The sequence below is a fragment of the Oncorhynchus keta genome, chromosome 19, assembly GCF_023373465.1.
Source record: "Oncorhynchus keta strain PuntledgeMale-10-30-2019 chromosome 19, Oket_V2, whole genome shotgun sequence".
Lineage (NCBI taxonomy): Eukaryota > Metazoa > Chordata > Actinopteri > Salmoniformes > Salmonidae > Oncorhynchus > Oncorhynchus keta.
Genome location: NC_068439.1, coordinates 70,437,433 through 70,464,514, shown reverse-complemented (window position 1 = coordinate 70,464,514; position 27,082 = coordinate 70,437,433). Strand labels below are relative to the sequence as shown.

General features: G+C 43.3%; 1 protein-coding gene across 1 annotated transcript in view; it reads right to left on the bottom strand.

The window, feature by feature from the left end:
• LOC118398800 (connector enhancer of kinase suppressor of ras 3-like) overlaps positions 1 to 27,082 on the bottom strand; it is a 66,492-nt gene that overhangs the window by 10,391 nt on the left and 29,019 nt on the right. Inside the window, exons 6-13 of the mRNA XM_035794516.2 lie at positions 20,830 to 20,949; positions 19,996 to 20,055; positions 19,763 to 19,831; positions 18,482 to 18,628; positions 17,390 to 17,514; positions 4,944 to 5,143; positions 4,710 to 4,796; positions 3,776 to 4,096 (exon numbers count right to left, since the gene is read on the bottom strand). Of these exons, the coding sequence (XP_035650409.2) occupies positions 3,776 to 4,096; positions 4,710 to 4,796; positions 4,944 to 5,143; positions 17,390 to 17,514; positions 18,482 to 18,628; positions 19,763 to 19,831; positions 19,996 to 20,055; positions 20,830 to 20,949 (1,129 nt within the window). The remainder of the gene's footprint in view (positions 1 to 3,775; positions 4,097 to 4,709; positions 4,797 to 4,943; positions 5,144 to 17,389; positions 17,515 to 18,481; positions 18,629 to 19,762; positions 19,832 to 19,995; positions 20,056 to 20,829; positions 20,950 to 27,082) is intronic.

Here is a 27,082-nt window from a genome sequence, read left to right as displayed (position 1 = left end):
CGGATGTATAATGTAATTTTTCAGCGTAGTAACAAACCCCCACTTCGCAACCCATGCCCCTCTTGTTGGTGGAGAGAATATGTTGCCGTTTTAAAGCAAATTTCCCGCAATTCTACACATTTTGCATGGGGCAGATATTTTTGTTGTTTTTGCTGTTTTTAAGCAAATTTCCTACAATTCTATGCATTCTTCCATGTATAATGTGTGTTTATATGGTACCAACAATAATAAAATAAAACAATTAGTCTTCTAATTTTTTATTATTCTTATTTTTCCGCCAGTTGAGTATGGAGGACCTGGGCCTTACTCTTTAGGCATATGATCATATTACATTACATGCATTACTCTCATAAAATACTTTATCTGGGATTTGTTCTCCAATTCACAGCTAAACCTCTTTCCAGACATGGGCTGCCTGTCTGACCTGCGTAGTGTGTACCAGTGAGTTAGTACGCCTAAATCCTAGATTCCAATCTGATTGTGAAATGCCATGTAGGGCAGGCTAAAGTCCTTTCTGTGATCAAACAGTAACAGAGCTTTAACCAACTGGGAACACACTGGTTGAATCAACGTTGTTTCCACATAATTTCAATGAAATTACGTTGAACCAGCATGGAATAGACGTCGAATTGACATCTGTACCTAATGGGAAGCTATGTCAAAGTCTGCCTCATGATCGGTCTGCATTAAAAAACTTTTGGAAATTCTGCAATATGTTATAATTGTTTTTTCAAATGGCAATCAGATCATTATTTTTAAGTCATTATTGTTGAGATAAGAAAGAACAAACAAGAAAGAAGCAACCAAAAGTGAAATTGCACCTTTTCATTATAGTTTAGAAAATGTTGAAACTATCACAGAGGTATTCATATTGCAAAGCACTTGAAAAGTATTGTGAGTTGCGACAACAACGAGACAGCCTATAGCGAGGAGGTCAGAGACCTGGCCGTGTGCTGCCAGGACAACAACCTCTCCCTCAACGTGATCAAGACAAAGGAAATTATTGTGGACAACAGGTCAAAGAGAACCGAGCACGCCCCCATTCTCATCGACGGGGCTGCAGTGGAGCAGGTTGAGAGCTTCAAGTTCCTTGGGGTCTACATCGACAACAAGGTCCAACATGGTCCAAGCACACCATGACAGTCATGAAGCGGGCACGACAAAACCTATTCCCCCTCAGGAGACCCTCAGGAGAAAAGATTTGGCATGGGTCCTCAGATCCTCAAAAGGTTCTACAGCTGCACCATCGAGAGCATCCAGAATGGTTGCATCACTGGCTGGTACGGCAACTGCTCAGCTTCCGACCGCGAGGTACTACAGAGGGTAGTGCGAACGGCCCAGTACATCACTGGCTGGTGTCGCAACTGCTCGGCCTCCGACCGCGAGGCACTACAGAGGGTAGTGCGAACGGCCCAGTACATCACTGGCTGGTGTGGCGACTGCTCGGCCTCCGACCGCGAGGCACTACAGAGGGTAGTGCGAACGGCCCAGTACATCACTGGAGCCAAGCTTCCTGCCATCCAGGAGCTCTATACCAGGCTGTGTCAGAGGAAGGCCTAACAAATTGTCAAAGACTCCAGCCACCCTAGTCATAGACTGTTCAGTCTGCTACCACACGTCAAGTTGTACCGGAGCGACAAGTCTAGATCCAAGAGGCTTCTAAACAGCTTCTACCCCGAAGCCATAAGACTCCTGAACATCTAGTTAAATGGCTACCCAGACTATTTGCATTGCCCCCCTTCCCTCTCCACACCACTGCAACTCTCTGTTGTCATCTATGCATAGTCACTTTAATGAACTCTACCTACATGTATATACTACCTCAACTAACCGGTGCCCCTGCACATTGACTCTGTACAAGCACCCCCCTGTATATATTGTTATTTTTTACTGCTGCTTTTTTCTATTCTATTATTGGAATGAAGACACTGATTTCCTCCTTTAATTACAAGCTTCACAGCTCTTGCATATGTTTAGTATGTATGGTTAGTGTTGCTAAGGCACTATCTGTGTCTCAGTGTCTTCCTGGTCATGACATCATGTTATAGTTTCACATTGAATCATACCTGTTTTATTGAAGACCAGTTATTGAGATAAAGTAGTTACACTTTTTTGAAATGTTACCTGAACTTCACAAAAATATGCACTCACTCACTCACTCACTCACTCACTCACTCACTCACTCACTCACTCACTCACTCACTCACTCACTCACTCACTCACTCACTCACTCACACACAAACGCACTATTTGTAACAGCACCGGATCAAGGGTTTCCATAAGGTAGCTTCAAGAAAGGCCAACTCTGGCAGTTTTGTCCATCGCATAGTGACATGAAACACTATGAAGAGAAGCACATGATCTCAAATAAAATGATAGGCTTTAATTATATCTATATATCAACTCATGAAATGAAATACAAAATAAAACGGTACAAAAATCAAATCAACTTCTTAAAATGATTTTAAACGTATGTACAAGAAATCTGTACAGACACAAACTAAATAACTTAACAATTTACACATAGGACAGTTGACCTACAGAAGCAAGGCGAATGTTCCCTAAACCTGAATGATAGTCCTTCTCTTGATTAGGAGAATGAGCCCAAACAGAAACTTTCTTGTAATTTTCTCCAACTCCTCCACAAAACATTCTGAATCTGTCAGCATATTGAATCTAAACCAGGTCTGTCATGCCAAAGAGTTGAAATGTAGCGAGAGATCCAACCAAATGGTCTACCCCTAGGCTATGTGGCGTTGAAATGAAGCGAGAGATCCAACCAAATGGTCTACCCCTAGGCTATGTGGCGTTGAAATGTAGCGAGAGATCCAACCAAATGGTCTACCCCTAGGCTATGTGGCGTTGAAATGTAGCGAGAGATCCAACCAAATGGTCTACCCCTAGGCTATGTGGCGTTGAAATGTAGCGAGAGATCCAACCAAATGGTCTACCCCTAGGCTATGTGGCGTTGAAATGAAGCGAGAGATCCAACCAAATGGTCTACCCCTAGGCTATGTGGCGTTGAAATGAAGCGAGAGATCCAACCAAATGGTCTACCCCTAGGCTATGTGGCGTTGAAATGAAGCGAGAGATCCAACCAAATGGTCTACCCCTAGGCTATGTGGCGTTGAAATGTAGCGAGAGATCCAACCAAATGGTCTACCCCTAGGCTATGTGGCGTTGAAATGAAGCGAGAGATCCAACCAAATGGTCTACCCCTAGGCTATGTGGCGTTGAAATGTAGCGAGAGATCCAACCAAATGGTCTACCCCTAGGCTATGTGGCGTTGAAATGTAGCGAGAGATCCAACCAAATGGTCTACCCCTAGGCTATGTGGCGTTGAAATGAAGCGAGAGATCCAACCAAATGGTCTACCCCTAGGCTATGTGGCGTTGAAATGTAGCGAGAGATCCAACCAAATGGTCTACCCCTAGGCTATGTGGCGTTGAAATGTAGGGAGAGATCCAACCAAATGGTCTACCCCTAGGCTATGTGGCGTTGAAATGTAGGGAGAGATCCAACCAAATGGTCTACCCCTAGGCTATGTGGCGTTGAAATGTAGCGAGAGATCCAACCAAATGGTCTACCCCTAGGCTATGTGGCGTTGAAATGAAGCCAAGCTTCCAAAAGCTGTTTTAGTGTTCCAAGTTCCAACAGAACGTTCCAGGTATGGTAGGTGTTAGTCAGAATACTAAGTGGAGAAACCATACCACTGTTAGATTATAGCAAGGTAAAGGCAGTGGGGGCGACACACAAGGTCGATGCACTCGTCAATGACTCAACAGCCTGAGGCGGGCTAGCCAGCCCCCCAGGATCGAAGAGGGTTCAGACGGAGGGCGTTTGGGAGTAGCAGCAGCACTAGGGGTCATAATTGTAGCCGGGACCTTTTTCGACGATGCCTCCTGGTAGGGGATGGTGGCGCTGTTGTGCAGGTCAGCATTTATGAAGCACTGGGAGCCCCGGATGTGGTCGACGCCACGGACCAGCTGGCCAGATCGACCCTCCAGGGGTCTGTAGGGTAGGGGGAAGAACGAGGCCTCCTCAGAGATGGTGGCTATGCGCTCGTTACTCAGGTATCTGTGCAGGATGTCCTCTCCTGCAAGAGTAGAATAGAATAGGACTTCATTGTCCATCCAAGAACATCATCACCATGCAAGAACCATATATAAGACAGGAATCTCAGCATGGGGCTGGCATATACTGTAGATGCGTAACTAGAGCTAGAAACTAGAGTTTTTCCTGACTGTACTCTGACCAGTAAAACCTTTGTGCCTACTTACACTGGTACATGTACATATATACTCATCGAACACACATGATATACTCATAGACATACACAAACGAACACACTTGTCTCACAACATCCGCCGAACCATCGCTGTTTAAGAATAAGTGAGTCTAAGAAGAAGCTGCGGCCAAAGTCAACATTGGTTATGCTGGGGCTTACCCCAAAGTTAATGAACAATGACTTAAGAATTTAAGGCATGCAATCCGAGTCTACCTCAGTTTGTTCTGCAGTGTAAATGAGCTTGTGAAATGGTCCTTCTGATAACAGTGGATTTGCCTCAGTTAGGTTCCGTCCCAAATGGCACCCTATTCCTTATATTGTCCACTACTTTTGACCGGGGCCCCAATCAAAAGTAGTGCACTATATAGAGTGCCATTTGGGATGCAAAGGGCACCCAGTGCTATAGATGTAGCAGGTGTACCTTTTCTCCCTTGGAGCCAGGGTCTGGAGGATGAATCAGACATGCCCAAACACGAGTCTACAGGCATGGACAGGGGCCGTGGTTTACCTGTAAAGAGTTCAAATATCAATCTTTTCAATGATTATCAATCTTTACTGTGATTAATCTGGGTAAAAGTGTGATTGTGTGTGTGTGCACTGACCTTGTGTGTGTGTGTGTGTTTGTTTGTGCGTGTGTGTATGTTAGGGTACTGACCCCGTCTGGATGTCCGTTGTCTCAGGCGGGTTACTGGGGCTGGTTGGGCTGGTTGGAGGTTGGGCTCAGGAGGGGGGCAGACTCTGATCTTGTTGTCATAGTCTGCAATGGTGAAGCGCCGTCTGCCCTCATCCAGGAAGGAGTTTGGAGACTGGGAACCCTTCGGTCTCAGTTTGACACTGGCTGTAGGCTTCTCATCTCTGTGATGAGAGGAAAAGAAGAAACAACATCAATGTCAGCTAACAGAGCAGTATCCAGCTAACAGAGCAGTATCCAGCTAACAGATCAGTATCCAGCTAACAGAGCAGTATGCAGCTAACAGAGCAGTATCCAGCTAACAGAGCAGTATCCAGCTAACAGAGCAGTATCCAGCTAACAGAGCAGTATCCAGCTAACAGAGCAGTATCCAGCTAACAGAGCAGTATCCAGCTAACAGAGCAGTATCCAGCTAACAGAGCAGTATCCAGCTAACAGATCAGTATCCAGCTAACAGAGCAGTATCCAGCTAACAGAGCAGTATCCAGCTAACAGAGTAGTATCCAGCTAACAGATCAGTATCCAGCTAACAGATCAGTATCCAGCTAACAGAGCAGTATCCAGCTAACAGATCAGTATCCAGCTAACAGATCAGTATCCAGCTAACAGAGCAGTATCCAGCTAACAGATCAGTATCCAGCTAACAGATCAGTATCCAGCTAACAGAGCAGTATCCAGCTAACAGATCAGTATCCAGCTAACAGATCAGTATCCAGCTAACAGATCAGTATCCAGCTAACAGAGTAGTATCCAGCTAACAGATCAGTATCCAGCTAACAGATCAGTATCCAGCTAACAGAGCAGTATCCAGCTAACAGATCAGTATCCAGCTAACAGAGCAGTATCCAGCTAACAGTATCCAGCTAACAGATCAGTATCCAGCTAACAGATCAGTATCCAGCTAACAGATCAGTATCCAGCTAACAGTGCAGTATCCAGCTAACAGATCAGTATCCAGCTAACAGTGCAGTATCCAGCTAACAGATCAGTATCCAGCTAACAGAGTAGTATCCAGCTAACAGAGAAGAAACCAGCTAACAGATCAGTATCCAGCTAACAGAGTAGTATCCAGCTAACAGAGAAGAAACCAGCTAACAGAGCAGTATCCAGCGAACAGAGCAGTATCCAGCTAACAGATCAGTATCCAGCTAACAGAGCAGTATCCAGCTAACAGTGCAGTATCCAGCTAACAGATCAGTATCCAGCTAACAGAGTAGTATCCAGCTAACAGAGAAGAAACCAGCTAACAGAGCAGTATCCAGCTAACAGAGCAGTATCCAGCTAACAGATCAGTATCCAGCTAACAGAGTAGTATCCAGCTAACAGATCAGTATCCAGCTAACAGATAAGTATCCAGCTAACAGAGCAGAAACCAGCTAACAGAGCAGAAACCAGCTAACAGAGCAGTATCCAGCTAACAGAGCAGTAACCAGCTAACAAATCATTATCCAGAGCTAACAGATCAGTATCCAGCTAACAGAGCAGTATCCAGCTAACAGATCAGTATCCAGCTAACAGAGCAGTATCCAGCTAACAGAGTAGTATCCAGCTAACAGAGTAGTATCCAGCTAACAGAGTAGTATCCAGCTAACAGATCAGTATCCAGCTAACAGTGCAGTATCCAGCTAACAGATCAGTATCCAGCTAACAGAGCAGTATCCAGCTAACAGAGCAGTATCCAGCTAACAGATCAGTATCCAGCTAACAGTGCAGTATCCAGCTAACAGATCAGTATCCAGCTAACAGAGCAGTATCCAGCTAACAGATCAGTATCCAGCTAACAGAGCAGTATCCAGCTAACAGAGTAGTATCCAGCTAACAGAGTAGCATCCAGTTAACAGTGCAGTATCCAGCTAACAGAGTAGTATCCAGCTAACAGAGTAGTATCCAGCTAACAGATCAGTATCCAGCTAACAGATCAGTATCCAGCTAACAGAGCAGTATCCAGCTAACAGATCAGTATCCAGCTAACAGTGCAGTATCCAGCTAACAGATCAGTATCCAGCTAACAGTGCAGTATCCAGCTAACAGAGCAGTATCCAGCTAAAAGTGCAGTATCCAGCTAACAGATCAGTATCCAGCTAACAGAGCAGTATCCAGCTAACAGAGAAGTATCCAGCTAACAGAGTAGTATCCAGCTAACATAGTAGTATCCAGCAAACAGATCAGTATCCAGCTAACAGTGCAGTATCCAGCTAACAGATCAGTATCCAGCTAACAGATCAGTATCCAGCTAACAGAGCAGTATCCAGCTAACAGAGCAGTATCCAGCTAACAGAGTAGTATCCAGCTAACATAGTAGTATCCAGCTAACAGTGCAGTATCTAGCTAACAGAGTAGTATCCAGCTAACAGAGTAGTATCCAGCTAACAGATCAGTATCCAGCTAACAGTGCAGTATCCATCTAACAGATCAGTATCCAGCTAACAGAGCAGTATCCGGCTAACAGATCAGTATCCAGCTAACAGTGCAGTATCCAGCTAACAGATCAGTATCCAGCTAACAGATCAGTATCCAGCTAACATATCAGTATCCAGCTAACAGAGCAGTATCCAGCTAACAGAGTAGTATCCAGCTAACAGAGTAGTATCCAGCTAACAGTGCAGTATCCAGCTAACAGAGTAGTATCCAGCTAACAGAGTAGTATCCAGCTAACAGATCAGTATCCAGCTAACAGATCAGTATCCAGCTAACAGATCAGTATCCAGCTAACAGAGCAGTATCCAGCTAACATAGCAGTATCCAGCTAACAGTGCAGTATCCAGCTAACAGATCAGTATCCAGCTAACAGTGCAGTATCCAGCTAACAGATCAGTATCCAGCTAACAGATCAGTATCCAGCTAACAGTGCAGTATCCAGCTAACAGATCAGTATCCAGCTAACAGTGCAGTATCCAGCTAACAGATCAGTATCCAGCTAACAGAGCAGTATCCAGCTAAAAGTGCAGTATCCAGCTAACAGATCAGTATCCAGCTAACAGAGTAGTATCCAGCTAACAGAGAAGAAACCAGCTAACAGAGCAGTATCCAGCTAACAGATCAGTATCCAGCTAACAGTGCAGTATCCAGCTAACAGATCAGTATCCAGCTAACAGAGCAGTATCCAGCTAAAAGTGCAGTATCCAGCTAACAGATCAGTATCCAGCTAACAGAGCAGTATCCAGCTAACAGAGCAGTATCCAGCTAACAGATCAGTATCCAGCTAACAGAGTAGTATCCAGCTAACAGATCAGTATCCAGCTAACAGTGCAGTATCCAGCTAACAGATCAGTATCCAGCTAACAGAGCAGTATCCAGCTAACAGATCAGTATCCAGCTAACAGAGCAGTATCCAGCTAACAGAGTAGTATCCAGCTAACAGAGTAGTATCCAGCTAACAGTGCAGTATCCAGCTAACAGAGTAGTATCCAGCTAACAGAGTAGTATCCAGCTAACAGATCAGTATCCAGCTAAACAGTATCCAGCTAACAGCAGTATCCAGCTAACAGAGCAGTATCCAGCTAACAGAGCAGTATCCGGCTAACAGATCAGTATCCAGCTAACAGTGCAGTATCCAGCTAACAGATCAGTATCCAGCTAACAGAGCAGTATCCAGCTAACAGAGCAGTATCCAGCTAACAGATCAGTATCCAGCTAACAGTGCAGTATCCAGCTAACAGATCAGTATCCAGCTAACAGTGCAGTATCCAGCTAACAGATCAGTATCCAGCTAACAGAGCAGTAACCAGCTAACAAATCAGTATCCAGAGCTAACAGATCAGTATCCAGCTAACAGAGCAGTATCCAGCTAACAGATCAGTATCCAGCTAACAGAGCAGTATCCAGTTAACAGAGTAGTATCCAGCTAACAGAGTAGTATCCAGCTAACAGAGTAGTATCCAGCTAACAGATCAGTATCCAGCTAACAGTGCAGTATCCAGCTAACAGATCAGTATCCAGCTAACAGAGCAGTATCCAGCTAACAGAGCAGTATCCAGCTAACAGATCAGTATCCAGCTAACAGTGCAGTATCCAGCTAACAGATCAGTATCCAGCTAACAGAGCAGTATCCAGCTAACAGATCAGTATCCAGCTAACAGAGCAGTATCCAGCTAACAGAGTAGTATCCAGCTAACAGAGTAGCATCCAGTTAACAGTGCAGTATCCAGCTAACAGAGTAGTATCCAGCTAACAGAGTAGTATCCAGCTAACAGATCAGTATCCAGCTAACAGATCAGTATCCAGCTAACAGAGCAGTATCCAGCTAACAGATCAGTATCCAGCTAACAGTGCAGTATCCAGCTAACAGATCAGTATCCAGCTAACAGTGCAGTATCCAGCTAACAGAGCAGTATCCAGCTAAAAGTGCAGTATCCAGCTAACAGATCAGTATCCAGCTAACAGAGCAGTATCCAGCTAACAGAGTAGTATCCAGCTAACAGAGTAGTATCCAGCTAACATAGTAGTATCCAGCAAACAGATCAGTATCCAGCTAACAGTGCAGTATCCAGCTAACAGATCAGTATCCAGCTAACAGATCAGTATCCAGCTAACAGAGCAGTATCCAGATAACAGAGCAGTATCCAGCTAACAGAGTAGTATCCAGCTAACATAGTAGTATCCAGCTAACAGTGCAGTATCTAGCTAACAGAGTAGTATCCAGCTAACAGAGTAGTATCCAGCTAACAGATCAGTATCCAGCTAACAGTGCAGTATCCATCTAACAGATCAGTATCCAGCTAACAGAGCAGTATCCGGCTAACAGATCAGTATCCAGCTAACAGTGCAGTATCCAGCTAACAGATCAGTATCCAGCTAACAGAGCAGTATCCAGCTAACATATCAGTATCCAGCTAACAGAGCAGTATCCAGCTAACAGAGTAGTATCCAGCTAACAGAGTAGTATCCAGCTAACAGTGCAGTATCCAGCTAACAGAGTAGTATCCAGCTAACAGATCAGTATCCAGCTAACAGATCAGTATCCAGCTAACAGATCAGTATCCAGCTAACAGATCAGTATCCAGCTAACAGAGCAGTATCCAGCTAACATAGCAGTATCCAGCTAACAGTGCATTATCCAGCTAACAGATCAGTATCCAGCTAACAGTGCAGTATCCAGCTAACATATCAGTATCCAGCTAACAGTGCAGTATCCAGCTAACAGATCAGTATCCAGCTAACAGAGCAGTATCCAGCTAAAAGTGCAGTATCCAGCTAACAGATCAGTATCCAGCTAACAGAGTAGTATCCAGCTAACAGAGAAGAAACCAGCTAACAGAGCAGTATCCAGCTAACAGAGCAGTATCCAGCTAACAGTTCAGTATCCAGCTAACAGAGCAGTATCCAGATAAACGGTGCAGTATCCAGCTAACAGATCAGTATCCAGCTAACAGTGCAGTATCCAGCTAACAGATCAGTATCCAGCTAACAGAGCAGTATCCAGCTAACAGATCAGTATCCAGCTAACAGAGCAGTATCCAGCTAACAGAGTAGTATCCAGCTAACAGAGTAGTATCCAGCTAACAGTGCAGTATCCAGCTAACAGAGTAGTATCCAGCTAACAGAGTAGTATCCAGCTAACAGATCAGTATCCAGCTAACAGTGCAGTATCCAGCTAACAGATCAGTATCCAGCTAACAGAGCAGTATCCAGCTAACAGAGCAGTATCCAGCTAACAGATCAGTATCCAGCTAACAGTGCAGTATCCAGCTAACAGATCAGTATCCAGCTAACAGTGCAGTATCCAGCTAACAGATCAGTATCCAGCTAACAGAGCAGTATCCAGCTAAAAGTGCAGTATCCAGCTAACAGATCAGTATCCAGCTAACAGAGTAGTATCCAGCTAACAGAGAAGAAACCAGCTAACAGAGCAGTATCCAGCGAACAGAGCAGTATCCAGCTAACAGATCAGTATCCAGCTAACAGAGCAGTATCCAGCTAACAGTGCAGTATCCAGCTAACAGATCAGTATCCAGCTAACAGAGTAGTATCCAGCTAACAGAGAAGAAACCAGCTAACAGAGCAGTATCCAGCTAACAGAGCAGTATCCAGCTAACAGATCAGTATCCAGCTAACAGAGTAGTATCCAGCTAACAGATCAGTATCCAGCTAACAGATAAGTATCCAGCTAACAGAGCAGAAACCAGCTAACAGAGCAGAAACCAGCTAACAGAGCAGTATCCAGCTAACAGAGCAGTAACCAGCTAACAAATCAGTATCCAGAGCTAACAGATCAGTATCCAGCTAACAGAGCAGTATCCAGCTAACAGATCAGTATCCAGCTTACAGAGCAGTATCCAGCTAACAGAGTAGTATCCAGCTAACAGAGTAGCATCCAGTTAACAGTGCAGTATCCAGCTAACAGAGTAGTATCCAGCTAACAGAGTAGTATCCAGCTAACAGATCAGTATCCAGCTAACAGATCAGTATCCAGCTAACAGAGCAGTATCCAGCTAACAGATCAGTATCCAGCTAACAGTGCAGTATCCAGCTAACAGAGTAGTATCCAGCTAACAGAGTAGTATCCAGCTAACAGATCAGTATCCAGCTAACAGATCAGTATCCAGCTAACAGATCAGTATCCAGCTAACAGATCAGTATCCAGCTAACAGTGCAGTATCCAGCTAACAGATCAGTATCCAGCTAACAGTGCAGTATCCAGCTAACAGAGCAGTATCCAGCTAAAAGTGCAGTATCCAGCTAACAGATCAGTATCCAGCTAACAGAGCAGTATCCAGCTAACAGAGTAGTATCCAGCTAACAGAGTAGTATCCAGCTAACATAGTAGTATCCAGCAAACAGATCAGTATCCAGCTAACAGTGCAGTATCCAGCTAACAGATCAGTATCCAGCTAACAGATCAGTATCCAGCTAACAGAGCAGTATCCAGCTAACAGAGCAGTATCCAGCTAACAGAGTAGTATCCAGCTAACATAGTAGTATCCAGCTAACAGTGCAGTATCTAGCTAACAGAGTAGTATCCAGCTAACAGAGTAGTATCCAGCTAACAGATCAGTATCCAGCTAACAGTGCAGTATCCATCTAACAGATCAGTATCCAGCTAACAGAGCAGTATCCGGCCAACAGATCAGTATCCAGCTAACAGTGCAGTATCCAGCTAACAGATCAGTATCCAGCTAACAGAGCAGTATCCAGCTAACATATCAGTATCCAGCTAACAGAGCAGTATCCAGCTAACAGAGTAGTATCCAGCTAACAGAGTAGTATCCAGCTAACAGTGCAGTATCCAGCTAACAGAGTAGTATCCAGCTAACAGAGAAGAAACCAGCTAACAGAGCAGTATCCAGCGAACAGAGCAGTATCCAGCAAACAGATCAGTATCCAGCTAACAGAGCAGTATCCAGCTAACAGTGCAGTATCCAGCTAACAGATCAGTATCCAGCTAACAGAGTAGTATCCAGCTAACAGAGAAGAAACCAGCTAACAGAGCAGTATCCAGCTAACAGAGCAGTATCCAGCTAACAGATCAGTATCCAGCTAACAGAGTAGTATCCAGCTAACAGATCAGTATCCAGCTAACAGATAAGTATCCAGCTAACAGAGCAGAAACCAGCTAACAGAGCAGAAACCAGCTAACAGAGCAGAAACCAGCTAACAGAGCAGTAACCAGCTAACAAATCAGTATCCAGAGCTAACAGATCAGTATCCAGCTAACAGAGCAGTATCCAGCTAACAGATCAGTATCCAGCTAACAGAGTAGTATCCAGCTAACAGAGTAGTATCCAGCTAACAGAGTAGTATCCAGCTAACAGTGCAGTATCCAGCTAACAGAGCAGTATCCAGCTAACAGAGCAGTATCCAGCTAACAGATCAGTATCCAGCTAACAGTGCAGTATCCAGCTAACAGATCAGTATCCAGCTAACAGAGCAGTATCCAGCTAACAGAACAGTATCCAGCTAACAGTGCAGTATCCAGCTAACAGATCAGTATCCAGCTAACAGAGCAGTATCCAGCTAACAGATCAGTATCCAGCTAACAGAGCAGTATCCAGCTAACAGAGTAGTATCCAGCTAACAGAGTAGTATCCAGCTAACAGATCAGTATCCAGCTAACAGTGCAGTATCCAGCTAACAGATCAGTATCCAGCTAACAGAGCAGTATCCAGCTAACATATCAGTATCCAGCTAACAGAGCAGTATCCAGCTAACAGAGTAGTATCCAGCTAACAGAGTAGTATCCAGCTAACAGTGCAGTATCCAGCTAACAGAGTAGTATCCAGCTAACAGAGAAGAAACCAGCTAACAGAGCAGTATCCAGCGAACAGAGCAGTATCCAGCAAACAGATCAGTATCCAGCTAACAGAGCAGTATCCAGCTAACAGTGCAGTATCCAGCTAACAGATCAGTATCCAGCTAACAGAGTAGTATCCAGCTAACAGAGAAGAAACCAGCTAACAGAGCAGTATCCAGCTAACAGAGCAGTATCCAGCTAACAGATCAGTATCCAGCTAACAGAGTAGTATCCAGCTAACAGATCAGTATCCAGCTAACAGATAAGTATCCAGCTAACAGAGCAGAAACCAGCTAACAGAGCAGAAACCAGCTAACAGAGCAGTATCCAGCTAACAGAGCAGTAACCAGCTAACAAATCAGTATCCAGAGCTAACAGATCAGTATCCAGCTAACAGAGCAGTATCCAGCTAACAGATCAGTATCCAGCTAACAGAGTAGTATCCAGCTAACAGAGTAGTATCCAGCTAACAGAGTAGTATCCAGCTAACAGTGCAGTATCCAGCTAACAGATCAGTATCCAGCTAACAGAGCAGTATCCAGCTAACAGATCAGTATCCAGCTAACAGTGTAGTATCCAGCTAACAGATCAGAATCCAGCTAACAGAGCAGTATCCAGCTAACAGATCAGTATCCAGCTAACAGAGTAGTATCCAGCTAACAGAGTAGTATCCAGCTAACAGAGTAGTATCCAGCTAACAGTGCAGTATCCAGCTAACAGATCAGTATCCAGCTAACAGAGCAGTATCCAGCTAACAGATCAGTATCCAGCTAACAGTGTAGTATCCAGCTAACAGATCAGTATCCAGCTAACAGAGCAGTATCCAGCTAACAGATCAGTATCCAGCTAACAGAGCAGTATCCAGCTAACAGAGTAGTATCCAGCTAACAGAGTAGTATCCAGCTAACAGTGCAGTATCCAGCTAACAGAGTAGTATCCAGCTAACAGAGTAGTATCCAGCTAACAGATCAGTATCCAGCTAACAGATCAGTATCCAGCTAACAGAGCAGTATCCAGCTAAAAGTGCAGTATCCAGCTAACAGATCAGTATCCAGCTAACAGAGCAGTATCCAGCTAACAGAGCAGTATCCAGCTAACAGAGTAGTATCCAGCTAACAGAGTAGTATCCAGCTAACAGTGCAGTATCCAGCTAACAGAGTAGTATCCAGCTAACAGAGTAGTATCCAGCTAACAGAGTAGTATCCAGCTAACAGATCAGTATCCAGCTAACAGTGCAGTATCCAGCTAACAGATCAGTATCCAGCTAACAGAGCGGTATCCAGCTAACAGTGCAGTATCCAGCTAACAGATCAGTATCCAGCTAACAGAGTAGTATCCAGCTAACAGAGAAGAAACCAGCTAACATAGCAGTATCCAGCTAACAGAGCAGTATCCAGAGCTAACAGATCAGTATCCAGCTAACAGAATAGAAACCAGCTAACAGAGCAGGAACCAGCTAACAGAGCAGGAACCAGCTAACAGAGCAGTATCCAGCTAACAGAGCAGTAACCAGCTAACAGATCAGTATCCAGCTAACAGAGCAGTATCCAGCTAACAGAGCAGTATCCAGCTAACAGAGCAGTATCCAGCTAACAGATCAGTATCCAGCTAACAGAGCAGTATCCAGCTAACAGAGCAGTATCCAGCTAACAGTGCAGTATCCAGCTAACAGATCAGTATCCAGCTAACAGAGAAGTATCCAGCTAACAGAGCAGTATACAGCTAACATATCAGTATCCAGCTAACATATCAGTATCCAGCTAACAGGTCAGTATCCAGCTAACAGGTCAGTATCCAGCTAACAGAGCAGTATCCAGCTAACAGAGCAGTATCCAGCTAACAGTGCAGTATCCAGCTAACAGATCAGTATCCAGCTAACAGATCAGTATCCAGCTAACAGAGTAGTATCCAGCTAACAGAGTAGTATCCAGCTAACAGATCAGTATCCAGCTAACAGTGCAGTATCCAGCTAACAGTGCAGTATCCAGCTAACAGATCAGTATCCAGCTAACAGATCAGTATCCAGCTAACAGATCAGTATCCAGCTAACAGAGTAGTATCCAGCTAACAGAGAAGAAACCAGCTAACAGAGCAGTATCCAGCTAACAGAGCAGTATCCAGCTAACAGATCAGTATCCAGCTAACAGAGCAGTATCCAGCTAACAGTGCAGTATCCAGCTAACAGATCAGTATCCAGCTAACAGAGCAGAAACCAGCTAACAGAGCAGTATCCAGCTAACAGAGCAGTAACCAGCTAACAGATCAGTATCCAGAGCTAACAGATCAGTATCCAGCTAACAGAGCAGTATCCAGCTAACAGATCAGTATCCAGCTAACAGAGCAGTATCCAGCTAACAGAGCAGTATCCAGCTAACAGAGCAGTATCCAGCTAACAGATCAGTATCCAGCTAACAGTGCAGTATCCAGCTAACAGATCAGTATCCAGCTAACAGAGCAGTATCCAGCTAACAGATCAGTATCCAGCTAACAGAGCAGTATCCAGCTAACAGAGTAGTATCCAGCTAACAGAGTAGTATCCAGCTAACAGATCAGTATCCAGCTAACAGTGCAGTATCCAGCTAACAGATCAGTATCCAGCTAACAGAGCAGTATCCAGCTAACAGAGCAGTATCCAGCTAACAGATCAGTATCCAGCTAACAGTGCAGTATCCAGCTAACAGATCAGTATCCAGCTAACAGTGCAGTATCCAGCTAACAGATCAGTATCCAGCTAACAGAGCAGTATCCAGCTAAAAGTGCAGTATCCAGCTAACAGATCAGTATCCAGCTAACAGAGTAGTATCCAGCTAACAGATCAGTATCCAGCTAACAGTGCAGTATCCAGCTAACAGTGCAGTATCCAGCTAACAGAGTAGTATCCAGCTAACAGAGAAGAAACCAGCTAACAGAGCAGTATCCAGCTAACAGAGCAGTAACCAGCTAACAGATCAGTATCCAGAGCTAACAGATCAGTATCCAGCTAACAGAGCAGTATCCAGCTAACAGATCAGTATCCAGCTAACAGAGCAGTATCCAGCTAACAGAGCAGTATCCAGCTAACAGAGCAGTATCCAGCTAACAGATCAGTATCCAGCTAACAGTGCAGTATCCAGCTAACAGATCAGTATCCAGCTAACAGAGCAGTATCCAGCTAACAGATCAGTATCCAGCTAACAGAGCAGTATCCAGCTAACAGAGTAGTATCCAGCTAACAGAGTAGTATCCAGCCAACAGATCAGTATCCAGCTAACAGAGCAGTATCCAGCTAACAGAGCAGTATCCAGCTAACAGATCAGTATCCAGCTAACAGTGCAGTATCCAGCTAACAGATCAGTATCCAGCTAACAGTGCAGTATCCAGCTAACAGATCAGTATCCAGCTAACAGAGCAGTATCCAGCTAAAAGTGCAGTATCCAGCTAACAGATCAGTATCCAGCTAACAGAGTAGTATCCAGCTAACAGAGAAGAAACCAGCTAACAGAGCAGTATCCAGCTAACAGAGCAGTATCCAGCTAACAGATCAGTATCCAGCTAACAGAGCAGTATCCAGCTAACAGTGCAGTATCCAGCTAACAGAGTAGTATCCAGCTAACAGAGAAGAAACCAGCTAACAGAGCAGTATCCAGCTAACAGAGCAGTATCCAGCTAACAGATCAGTATCCAGCTAACAGAGCAGAAACCAGCTAACAGAGCAGAAACCAGCTAACAGAGCAGTATCCAGCTAACAGAGCAGTAACCAGCTAACAGATCAGTATCCAGAGCTAACAGATCAGTATCCAGCTAACAGAATAGAAACCAGCTAACAGAGTAGTATCCAGCTAACAGATCAGTATCCAGCTAACAGTGCAGTATCCAGCTAACAGTGCAGTATCCAGCTAACAGAGCAGTATCCAGCTAAAAGTGCAGTATCCAGCTAACAGATCAGTATCCAGCGAACAGAGCAGTATCCAGCTAACAGAGGAGTATCCAGCTAACAGATCAGTATCCAGCATTGTAGGGGTACAAATACTTTTTTCTTCCCAAACAGTGATTTCAACAGAAGTTCTAAGTACATGTTTGGGACTTAATGGACTAAACAAGAGTTTGGGGGTTTCCCATTCCTAAAGCCTGAGGAGGGCAGAGATACAAACAGTCAAGCCGACCGACAGACAGTCAAACAGACAGACAGACAGATACTCACCGTGGGGTATAGGGTACAGTGGGGGGAGGAGGAATAAATAGCTCCAGAATGGCTGGCTTTTCTTTTTTCATGCGGGCTTCACTGGCATGTTTTGGAGACTGGATCTTAGACATACTCAGGGCGCTCTAACACACAGAACAACAAAATACTTGTTATAATAATCAAATCAAATACATTATTAGTGGTCACATATACGTGTTTAGCAGATGTTATTGATGTTATTGCAGGTGTAACGGAATAGATTCCCAGATATTTCCAAATGTTGTCAAATAAAAACACTAAAACAACAGAAATCTGTGTTAAATGATTGGCTTGAGGTAGCTTAGCTGATAAAATTAGACAACTCCACCATAACGATCAGCAAAATAATCACCAAAATACTAATGCATTACATGGCGTTATTTCGAATTAAGCAAAATTCCCTTTGGAAAAATCCAGACCTGGCGAGGTTACAGTGTAGTCGGGACACACTGACTCAGCCCACTACTGACATTTGAAGGACTATGCAATCTATTTAAAACACACTTCCTAAACGGGTTCTGAAACACAAAGCCTATTCAGTCACACTAGACCCATGATCTGTGAACATGAGTCACCTTCAAAAGACGTCTGACATCAATACATGGTTGGACTTTGTGCTATTCTTTTTTTGAGGAAGAAATAGGAAGAAGGGTTTAATTATTAGTTACAACCCATCCACTGAAAGACGCAGCCCGGGTGGCTGAATAACTGAGGAACTTGTCCTATCTTGTCAAACCCCACCAAAAACAAACAGCTCTGGGATACCAAACACAAAAATGTCACACCTATGATGACAGATGAAAATAAATCCAGAATTGATTCAACACTATGATATCAACAGGGATAAGGGGAGCTGGGACCACCTGTTCTATGGTTGTTCTTCAATCAAACAAGCTGTGTGTGTGTGTGTGTGTGTGTGTGTGTGTGTGTGTGTGTGTGTGTGTGTGTGTGTGTGTGTGTGTGTGTGTGTGTGTGTGTGTGTGTGTGTGTGTGTGTGTGTGTGTGTGTGTGTGTGTGTGTGTGTGTGTGTGTGTGTGCGTGTGTGTGTGTGTGTGTGTATTACGGCTCTACCTGCACCAGAAGGGGCCTCCAGCGCATGTTTTTCAGGGGGGCCGGGGTGAAGCTAAAGGTACCCGAGGGCCTCTTCTTCACCACCAGAGTAACGCCTGCTGGGTCCGCCTTCAGCTTACCCACCAGGTTGTCCAGCTGCCAGCCCACCTGGAGGCACCACAGACAGACAGATAGGACACCTCATCAAACCCATCCAGCATCACAACCCTCATCATCTCATCCATCATCACTACTCCCATCAGCAGACCTTTCATCACATCCATCATCACCCCCATCATCATCACTCCCATCAGCAGACCCTTCATCACATCCATCATCACTCCCATCATCCCATCCATCATCCTTACTCCCATCATCACATCTATCGTCATCACTCCCATCATTACATCATCATCATCATCATCATCATCATCATCATCATCATCACATCCATCATCCTCACTCCCATTATCACTCCCATCATCACTCTCATCATCATCACTCCCATCATCATCATCCCATCATTATATCCATCATCATCACATCCATCATCATCACATCTATCGTCACCACATCCATCATCATCACTCCCATCATCCCATCCATCATCCTTACTCCCATCATCACATCTATCGTCATCACTCCCATCATTACATCCATCATCCTTACTCCCATCATCACATCTATCGTCATCACTCCCATCATTACATCCATCATCATCATCATCATCACATCCATCATCCTCACTCCCATTATCACTCCCATCATCACTCTCATCATCATCACTCCCATCATCATCATCATCCCATCATTATATCCATCATCATCACATCCATCATCATCACATCTAACGTCACCACATCCATCATCATCACTCCCATAATCACATCATCATCCTCACTCCCATCATCACATCCATCATCAGATCTATCGTCATCACATCTATCGTCATCACTCCCATCATCACATCCATCATCAGATCTATCGTCATCACATCTATCGTCATCACTCCCATCATCACATCCATCATCATCACATCCATCATCCTCACTCCGATCATCATCATCACATCATCTCATCCATCATCATCACTCCCATCATCATCATTCCCATCATCACATCCATCATCATCAGTCCCATCAGCAGAACCTTCATCATCAACACTTTCTGTCTATCCCTGTGCTCCTACTATTATTGAGTAAGAGCTTGTTGTTGATTTATCAAAGATATTTGGTCTCTCTCAGCCCTGGGTTAGGCTGAGAGATAATGGACAGATGAGAGAAGCTCTATGAGGTAAGCTACCACTGTCTGCTTGTTGACCTGGACGACCTCGTCTCCTGCGTGGATCCTGTGTGTTCTGTCTGCTGGAGACTGGAGGGCAGAGGACAACAGAAAGACAGATGGTGAGCAAGGAGACATCACAGTACTGTACATCTGACTGGATCACTCCAGACCATCTACTATCTACACTCCAGACTACTAGACTACTCCAAACTACTCCAGACTACTACTATCGGGATAGACGGGATACTCACATGTTCTGTGGTTCCAGTGATGATGTGAAGCCCGTCGTAGGTGGATTTGATATACAACCCCTGAGATGACACAGGACAGCAGAATGTAAGGAAGAAGCAATCAATCTCAGAGACTGAGAAATCAAGCAGTACATCTAGCTCGGGCTGATCATGTAAGACTCTTCTCTAATTTCAAGCATATGTCAGCTTCTTATATGCCACCCTATTTCCTATATAGTCACTACTTTTCTCCTGACACCTATGGGCCCTGGTCAAACGTTGTGCATTGTACAGTATACGGTCAGTGGCGGGAAAAGTACTACATTTTCATACTTGAGTAAAAGTAAAGATACCTTAATAGAAAATGACTAGTAAAAGTCAAAGTCAACCAGTAAAATATTACTTGAGTTAAAGTCTAAAAGTATTTGGTTTTAAGTATACTTAAGTATCAAAAGTAAATATAATTGCTAAAATGTACTTAAGTATCAAAAGTAAAAGTATAAACCCTTTAAAATTCCAACACTCAGACATAATTTACAAACGAAGCGTTTGTGTTTAGTGATTCCGCCAGATTAGCGGCAGTAGGGATGACCAGGGATGTTCTCTTGATAAGTGTGTGAATTGGACCATTTTCCTGTCAAAATGTAACAAGTACTTTTGGGTGTCAGGGAAAATGTATGGAGTAAAAATAATATTATTTTCTTTAGGAATGTAGTGAAGTAAAAGTATGCAAAAATATAAATAGTAAAGTAAAATACAGATACCCCAAAAATCAAATTAAGTTGTACTTAAAAGTATTTACACCACTGTATATGGCATAGGGTGCCATTTGGGATGCAGGCTAACTCTTCTCACCAGTCCATCCCTAGGTCTGATGTTCGTGATATGGACCTCCTCCAGACAGGCCATCTGACTCTTCTGGGGGTCAGAGGTCGTCCTCATCGTCTGCTCACTGATCACGTTCAGAGCCACAGACTGGAATGGAACATATAACTGAATACACTCAGCTACGTTGTCTCAGAACACCAATTTACACTGAACAAAAATATCAACGCAACATGTAAAGTGTTGGTCGCATTTTTTCTAAGTTGAAATAAAATATCCCAGAAATGTTCCATATGCTTATTTCTCTAAAATATTGTACACAAATGTATTTACATCCCTGTTAGTGAGCATTTCACACAACACAATGCCACAAATGTCTCAAGTTGAGGGAGCATGCAATTGGTATGCTGACTGCAGGAATGTCCACCAGAGCTGTCGGCAGAGAATTGATTATTCATTTCTGTACCATAAGCCGCCTCCAACATAGTTTCAGAGAATTTGGCAGTACATCCAACTGGCCTCACAACCGCAGACCATGTGTATGGCGTTGTGTGGGTGAGCAGTTTGCTCAGAGTGCCCCACTGTGGCGGTGGGGTTATGGCATTGGCAGGCATAAGCTACAGACAACAAACGCAATTGCATTTTATCGATTGACAATTTGAATATACAAAAATACCCCAAAGAGATCATGAGGCCCATTGTGAGGTATCTGTAACCCTACGATGCATATCTGTATTCCCAGTCATGTGAAATCCATAGATTAGGGCCTAATTAATTAATTTCAATTTACCTTTTTCCTCATATATGTATGTAACTCAGTGAAATCTTAGAAATTGTTGCATGTTGCATTTGATATTTTTCTTCAGTATACTGAACTTTGGGGAAATAACCATTGTCATTGTAATCTCGTTAACAAGACACTGCCTCGCACTGTATGCACAATTAGCCTGGGGACAAGGTTATGGTTATTATAAAGAGCTATTCTGGTATGTTGGATCTCTGGTGTGTGATCATGCATAATGGAGCTAAACTTCAGGTGAGGGGAGGGAAAGACTGTAGTCACACGTTAGTGCTAATGCCTGGATTGGTTAATTAAGCAATAAGGCCCGAAAGGGGTGTGGCCAAGGGCTATATCCAGGCACTCTGCATTGCATCGTGCATAAGAACAGCTCTTAGCCATGGTATATTGGCCATATACCACCCAAGGTGCCTTATTGCTATTATAAACTGGTTACCAACGTAATTAGAGAAGTAAAAATAAATATTTTGTAATTCCCGTGGTTTATGGTCTGATATACCACGGCTGTCAGCCAATCAGCACTCAGGGCTCGAATCACCCCGTTTATAATTAAGTGATAATGCCAGAGAAGCCTTGGAGGTTGGAAGGAATAGATATGGGGGACGGAAGATGGCGGAAACTGAGATTCAGTTTGAAACTGCTAGTGAGCCGAGTAAAGCTAATAGACCAGAAAGTGAGAATGAGTGGGTTACAGTGGCAAACAAAAAGGGAAACAAGAGAAGTAAAGTATGTTGGAAAATAGGAAACCACAAGAATCGATTTTTGGTCGGAGTCAGGGTTTTGGATCAATGCTACTTGGGAAATCCATTTATTGTCTCCAGGAAAATCTGGAATGTGTTGGAAGAAAGTGTGGAGTCAGTGAGAGTCACAAGAAGTGGCCTTATTTAGATTTTTGTCTGCGGAGCAGAAGAAGCTTGTATTAAGACTCAAAAAAATATCTTAGTGGAATGTTTCCTGCATGGATTTTCGTAGCAGGGCGCCTATCAAGGTTATTTCTGGGGTGGTGCAAGAAATAAAGGCAGAGAATATAACTGAAGACATCGATGGAGTGGTAGTGCACGTAGACTGACCTGTATGGTGGATGGAGGAAAGAAGTTCACTTCATCCATGCTACTGTTCTTTGATGAAGGATCTCTCCCTTCTCATACAGTGGTTGCTCCACTAAAAGTTTTGTGATTATGTTGCGGGACTTTATGTTGCGGGTAATTTGTGGTTTAGTACTGTACCCTGCATCACCACTTCATTGCACCAGACCAGCACAAGGAGGAGGTCCCAAAGGGGTTACTGTGTTTCTGTAGTACTGTAGTCTACTCCCGACCGGTGACATTGTACATTGCCTGAGTGGCGTAGCTGTCTAAGATACTGAATCGCAGTGCTACTGATGCTGGTTAAATACCCATGCTGGCCTCGATTGGGAGGCCCATGAGATGACTGTAGGTTTTTGGTTTCTCTCCCTCTAAAAACAATAAATAATTCTAAATAACAAACTGGCTTTATTTACAAATTAGTAACAATGTCTCACCCCTTGTTCAAGAATTTCCCTTTTCTCGCTCATTTTACATTATTTGAAAACGAAATCATCTCCAAAATATTGTTATTTTTTAAACAAAGTGATTCATATTATTATTCATTTAGAATTATATAAAAGCCCCTTGGATATTCTCACAGATATATTATTAACCCTGATATTAGCAGGACAATATATATTGGTCATATTGGTCATGACTCCCGAGAGGCGCACAATGGAACTGTCCTTGTAATTTCAGTTTAATACGCCAGAAATAATTATTTTTATTACTATTATGTATCACATCCGACCATGATTGGGAGTCCCATAGGGTGGCGCCCAATTGGCCCAGCTTTTCTCTCCCTCTAAAAGCAAAAATACATGTTTTGGCCTTTACAAATATTATTTTGGCCTTTACTCAGATTACAATCGCTCACTTTTGTTTTTTGAAAACGAAATAACCTCCAAAATATCATTATATATTATCAAATTGATGGCACAGTCAAATAGTCCGGCACCTACATAAAGCTGAGTGACTCACTCATTCATGGCGTTGATTCACAATAAATAAGTACCAACATTCTTTCTGATAGTCTTTAATAAAGAAATGTTTTGGTTATCCTGACCTGGACACTATGTACAGTATTATAATAGCCCTCCCGATTGGCGCAGTGGTCTAAGACACTGCATCGCAGAGCAAAATGTGTTGCCAAAGATGCAGATTTGATACCTGTGTTGGCCGCCACCGGGAGACCCATATGTAATTATTGGAGGTCAATGTTTTTCAATATACTGCAGGCCTACCGTAGGTGACATGAGTATCACTAGTGTTGAGTAATGTGCTGATAAAAGTAGTGTTAAAAGAGCATATTGAAGTTAGAAGCAATAGCCTACAACTATTTTGGCACCGTTTCACACTGCTCTGAGATAAGCATGGGGACTGGTCTTGATAAATCAATAAGATTTTTATTTTCACTGAATCTCCATTTGGGTATTGGTTAGACTACAATTATACAATTAGGGTGTAGAAATGTTATCCTCTTAGTGTAACATTTATTTAACTAGGCAAGTCAGTCAAGAACAAATTCTTATTTACAGGGACAGCATACTCCTGCCTCCCATTCAGGGAATTGAACCCTGGTCTCCCGCGTGCCCGCACGACACAGGGATTCTTTAGCTAAATTGCCCAGTACTGTAGCCTACTCCCGACCGTTATGTTGTACAGTGCCATAATTTCCGCTCCATCCTAACGGAAACCCAGAAGGTTTTTCGTATTTCTTTGAATAGAAACACCATAATATTAAGCAAATTAAGCAACATTTCCTAAAATCAGTCCCATGTACTATGTTCTCTCAAAAAAAGGTTTTAAATTCTCTAGTACAGCCACTATGGAAGGCTATCAAATGCTTCTCAAAGATGCCCTCTAGTGGTCAAACTAGCACTAACTAGCTTTAATGGTTACAATGACACTTAAATAATGTGCCATATAATTATGCGGTACCGTTCAAGCTTTGCTGCAGTATGCTGCAACTTTTAAAGAACAAACCACTGTATAAAGTTAGGATTCGTGAGATACCCTGAAAGAGCTTTTGTGCACAAGCCCGTTAAGTGTCATGAATTTAAAATATTTGGTCATGTGTCAAGTGTGTACAGAAGGAAAGAATATCGTATGCCAGATGAAGGGAAATGCTGCAACTGTGGAGGTGAACATGCGCCTGAATTCTTGGGGTGCCCTGTTAGGGTGAAGGAAAATGAGGTGGCAAGGGTAAGGAGTGTCCAGAGTGTCTCCTATCTGGAGGCGGTGAGAAAACTGAAAGGAACGAGTGGTGGAGAACAAGAAATGGTAGTAGAGCCACCCAGACCAGGGAAGGTTTCTCATCAACCGAGGGATAGTGAAATGCTACGTGTTAAAAAGGTGGACTTTGTATTATTTATTGCAATGGTCATTGACTTCTTCTCTGCTTGTGCTGTACAGTTTAAGAAAATGTGAATCATTGTGAATGCCGCTGAACGTTTTTTGGGTCTTCGTGATTTCACAGCACGGTGGTGAATGTAGCCCTATCTAGGGATGTATTTTGAAGTGGACTGTGATTGAAGAAGTATGATGTTTTTTTGTGTTTTATTTTGTATGATGTCTTTTCCCCCTTTCCTGGAATGTTTGTTGTTGTTTCTTATTCAATACCTGTCCAGTTGGTGGTGGTAATGCACCATTAACATTGGATGCCAACCGTCGTTAAACCCTATCGAAGAACAAGTGTTTGGAGGATATATTAGCACGGGTGTTGTTAGGTCCGAGACGAAGTTGTGGGCCGGCAAACTGGGATGCGTCGTTCGTTCTATTGCCAGAAACGCGACCCAGTCGTTCAGTCTTTTTGTTCTGTATCGTCGTTTGTTCTAAAGGGTCCATTGCCATACAGGCTGGCAACGTTCTTATCCCTAGCTTGCTAGCTAGCCAATTACGGCTAACTTACAGTCATGTCAAACAGTGCACACAGCATAAAAATAATAGCTGCATTTGTTTCAGCTGTTTTCTGGTGACATTCATTTGGATACATTCATAACAATGAGCTAATGAGGCACAATTTCACCTGGCGTAGGAGACGTGCTCTCTCGTCAGGACACTGTTGTTCAGAGGAGCTAGGAAGACTGCAAACTAGCTCCACTTCGTTTCAACATTTTTCAATTGACATTTCTTTGTATATATCCATAAAAATGATGCCAGCTGATTCATGATTTCGACTGGCTGAGAAACGCTGACTGTCTCTCTCTCTCCTACCGACGCCCAACACCTACACATTCATTACTATGAGACAGTTGGAGATCGAATTTGAATATTGAAACAATGTTGCAGATGTCGGGGAGACAGACAACAAGGTCTATACAAATCTCAGCTGTCAGCTCTCAGCTTGAAAACGAAATGTTTGTCTAAAAGAAATGGAGATAATGTCCAGATGCTTTAAATAGTGGAGATCAAGTTTATAACTTCCCTGCCTAGGCTGATGAGACAGTGGATTGTGCAGTCAGATGGAACACAGTAAATTGATTTAGTCGGTGGTTACTTGTGGAATAGATACCAGCTGGAATGCACTTTTAGCCAATCAGCATTCAGGATTTGACCCACCCCGTTGTATAATGGCTCATAATGACTGGGGTTCTTTCAAGGGACATTTTAGCGTGGGTGTTACTTTGCCTTGTGCTTGTGGCTCTGTACACTGCCACTCATTGAATTCAATTCCGTTGTTTTCTACACCCTTCTGTTTTGGATTTGTCTTCTGACAAACAAGTTACCATAGGAACTTCAGTTGCACCACAAGGTGCCACTCATTCTAAGTCATAACATAGGGCAGATAGGTAGGGCCCCTTTACAATCCATGTTGTCATAGCTTTGTCATTACTTGGTGCTTGGGGCTGTAGTAAGGGGTCTTCAAAAATAAAGGAAGGTGTTAGTGTGTTCCTAGAGCTAGCTCTACTCTTTTTGGACATTTTCTAATGTTTTGTGGTGGAAAACTGAGCGGGTCGAGCATAACAAGTCAACCCTGTTACCCATAGATAGACAGGGTAGAAATATATATATATTAAAAACATTTTAAAGGTGTGAAACTTGCATTCAATTGCCACTCCCTCTCGCACACAACAAGCTTCCATTCCCCCTGTCACAAGGGGATTCATGGCTGATTTAAGAACAAATCATCAACCTCTTGAGATAGGAAAGTATGTTTTTTATGAAGTTGTGTGCTCTCGATGACAGAATGTTGAAATTCAGTGAAATGAACATCGTTTTTTTTTCTACACTTCTCAAAAGGCACTGAATTGGTGGAAAGACTTTTATTAATCTACAATTTCTTATCCCTGGGAAACATGGGCCTAGGAGGCTTACAGGGATGTTGGTATATACAACTCAATACATTCTGTATTTATTTATTTTTTACACAAATGCACTTTCATTTAAACTTTAAAACTGCAAAGTTTTCTCTCTG